Source organism: Panthera onca, chromosome A3 (assembly GCF_046562875.1).
Source record: "Panthera onca isolate mPanOnc1 chromosome A3, mPanOnc1 haplotype 2, whole genome shotgun sequence".
NCBI lineage: Eukaryota > Metazoa > Chordata > Mammalia > Carnivora > Felidae > Panthera > Panthera onca.
This window is the reverse complement of record NC_138341.1, coordinates 96,458,396-96,461,296: the sequence shown is the minus strand read 5'-3', so window position 1 is coordinate 96,461,296 and position 2,901 is coordinate 96,458,396. Positions and strand designations below refer to the sequence as shown.

The window sequence follows — 2,901 nt, the reverse complement described above, 5'->3', positions numbered from 1 at the left end:
ACTCCCAGACTGGAAGGCACTAGGAAGACATAAAAACTAAATTCAGTGCAGGACCCTGGACAAGAAGGTGGATTGTGGACCAGAAAATAGATATTAGGGGGACAATTGGCAAAATTTGAGTATGGTCTGTAGATTAGTTAATAGTATTGTATCTACATTTCTTTCCTGGTTTAGATCATAGTACTGTGCTATGTAAAATATTAACATTTGATTAATATTTGGGGAAATGGGATGCAGGTGATACAGAAAATCTGTACTGTTTTTAGAAACTTTTTCTAAGTCTGACATTATTTACAAATAAACATATACTTGGGTTGTAGAGTCATTCTACCTCTGTTTAAACCTGGCTACCCTACTAACTAGTTGTCTGACTTTGGACAAGTCATTTCATTCCTTGCCTCAGTTTCCCTATCTATAAAATGGGAATAAATATAGTACCTACCTCAGAGGGTTGTAATGAAGATTAAAAATGTTAGTACATGTGCCATGCCTACAACAGTGCCTTCACACAGTAAGGGCTGTATTATTACATGCAATTATCGTGTGAGGTCAGCAGCATCTTCTATTGATCTTAGGGATATTCCTTTCTCCCCCCTCTCTCACTGTGCCTATGAAACTTTCTGATGCAAGTCCTGGTGCTGATTCTTTCTCTGACCAGCCATTTTTCTCTAAAAGCATTTCCCCTTCCGTCAGCAGCCAGGTAATGCCAAATCCAACATCAGGATCTGTGCATTAAGGATTATCCACTTTTGAAGGAATCAAAATAACTGCTCTCTGAGTTAAGATTGCTACCAGAGATGCCTGCATTGGAAAGACAGAGCTCACATCACCGAAGAACCTTCTGGGGTCCCTTTCTCTTATTCCTAACATGGGGTCCAGAATTTTCCAGACTTGTGAGACTAACAGCCCTGATTGGTTTGAGGGAGTGGTGGTGTGGATATGCCTCACAATTACCTATCTGAGACTTCACCCCATGTCACATTTTAGTATCTGTTTGACCAATAAGACTGCAGCACACACACTGGCCTCATTCCTTGCTTGGGCCTTACCTTTGATGTCACAATCTGACTTATAGATATTAATCTGGCCACAGTTGCTCACAAACCAGACGGCAAGGTCAAGAGGAGCAGCACAGTAAGATGTGGAAGAGAATTGACCATCAACCCAAAATCAAAGCAGGGGATGGACCTCAGGCAGCCCAGCTCAAAGAACTGGGTGCAGCTCAGGAACCTGCCATGTCACACGCTCTAGAGCTGTCAGAATTCCAGAGCTTTCCTGTGTTTGAAGACATTAGCCATCACATCAAAGAAGAGGGGGCCCAACTGGTAAAGAAAGTCAATGCCATCTTTCAGCTGGACATCACCAAAGATGGGAAGACCATTCTGCAGTGGACCATCGATCTGAAGAATGGTTCTGGGGACATGTATCCAGGACCTGCCAGGCTCCCAGCAGACACTATCTTCACAATCCCAGAACCCATCTTTATGGAGTTGGTTTTGGGCAAAATGAACCCTCAGAAGGCTTTCCTTGCTGGCAAGTTCAAAGTGAGTGGCAAAGTTCTGCTTGGTCAGAAGCTGGAGAGGGTTTTCAAAGACTGGGCTAAATTTTAAGCATGTAAAATAACAAGGAAATGATCAGAACTTCTCTCCGATTATGTTGAGCAGAAATCATGCTTGAACTGAAGATTAAAGCAAAAGTATCCATTATTTTTACTCAAATGCTTCCTATTCAAGTTTGATTAATTTTCATGCTGATGTGTTCATTTTTTTTTAAAGGTATATTTATTTTTTTTTATTTTTTAATATATGAAATTTACTGTCAAATTGGTTTCCATACAACACCCAGTGCTCATCCCAAAAGGTGCCCTCCTCAATACCCATCACCCACCCTGCCCTCCCTCCCACCCCCCATCAACCCTCAGTTTGTTCTCAGTTTTTAACAGTCTCTAATGCTTTGGCTCTCTCCCACTCTAACCTCTTTTTTTTTTTTTTCCTTCCCCTCCCCCATGAGTACTGATGCATAGGGGCACCTGTACCCCAATGTTTATAGCGGCACTCTCAACAATAGCCAAATTATGGAAAGAGCCTAAATGTCCATCAACTGATGAATGGATAAAGAAATTGTGGTTTATATACACAATGGAATACTACGTGGCAATGAGAAAAAATGAAATATGGCCTTTTGTAGCAACATGGATGGAACTGGAGAGTGTGATGCTAAGTGAAATAAGCCATACAGAGAAAGACAGATACCATATGGTTTCACTCTTATGTGGATCCTGATGTGTTCATTTTTAGTGAGGGTTCTAGAGCAGTAAAGAGTGTTGGAGTACATCACCTAAAATCTTTGTCTTTTTCTTTTTTTAGACTCATGTATGCTATAATGTGCTAGGGTGAAAGCCATACAGAAAAAATGGGTGGTTTTGACAGTTGGATTTAGATGCTTTCACGATTGAGTTCCTGAGAAGTTTGTTTGTTTTTTTATGCTTTGGGGAAAGAAGTGCCAACTATCACTGTGTAGGTTTGCATGCCAGTTGGTAACTTGGTTCTTGGAGGAAATTTTAAGTTTGCAGAGCTCTGGGAGGGTGGGTTCCATAGCTGTGTGGGTGGAGCAAGGTCTAGAGGTCTTGGTGTATCATGACTTTGGATGCATTTAATTCCAAGAGAATCCAAGGGCTTGGAAGATGTTCTAGGCTGCTGGATCTTAAACTAGAGCCCATATCATACCACTTGCAAGACTGGTGACAGCCTGCTGGGGTCCACCTCAGGGTTTCAATGCCATAGGTCTGGGCTGGGGAGAATGTTCATTTCTAACAGGTTCGCAGGTGATGCTGATGGGATCACCGCTGGAGAACCTTTGCCTTAGTTCATGCTGCAGCTTTCAGGACTGACCAAAACCATT

General features: G+C 42.0%; 1 protein-coding gene across 1 annotated transcript; it reads left to right on the top strand.

The window, feature by feature from the left end:
- The first annotated feature begins 1,084 nt into the window (after positions 1 to 1,084).
- SCP2D1 (SCP2 sterol binding domain containing 1) lies at positions 1,085 to 1,718 on the top strand. Its single transcript, XM_060646544.2, has one exon. It carries the CDS (start codon positions 1,140 to 1,142, stop codon positions 1,608 to 1,610), a length of 471 nt encoding a protein of 156 aa, XP_060502527.1. The 5' UTR covers positions 1,085 to 1,139; the 3' UTR covers positions 1,611 to 1,718.
- Positions 1,719 to 2,901: the final 1,183 nt, after the last annotated feature.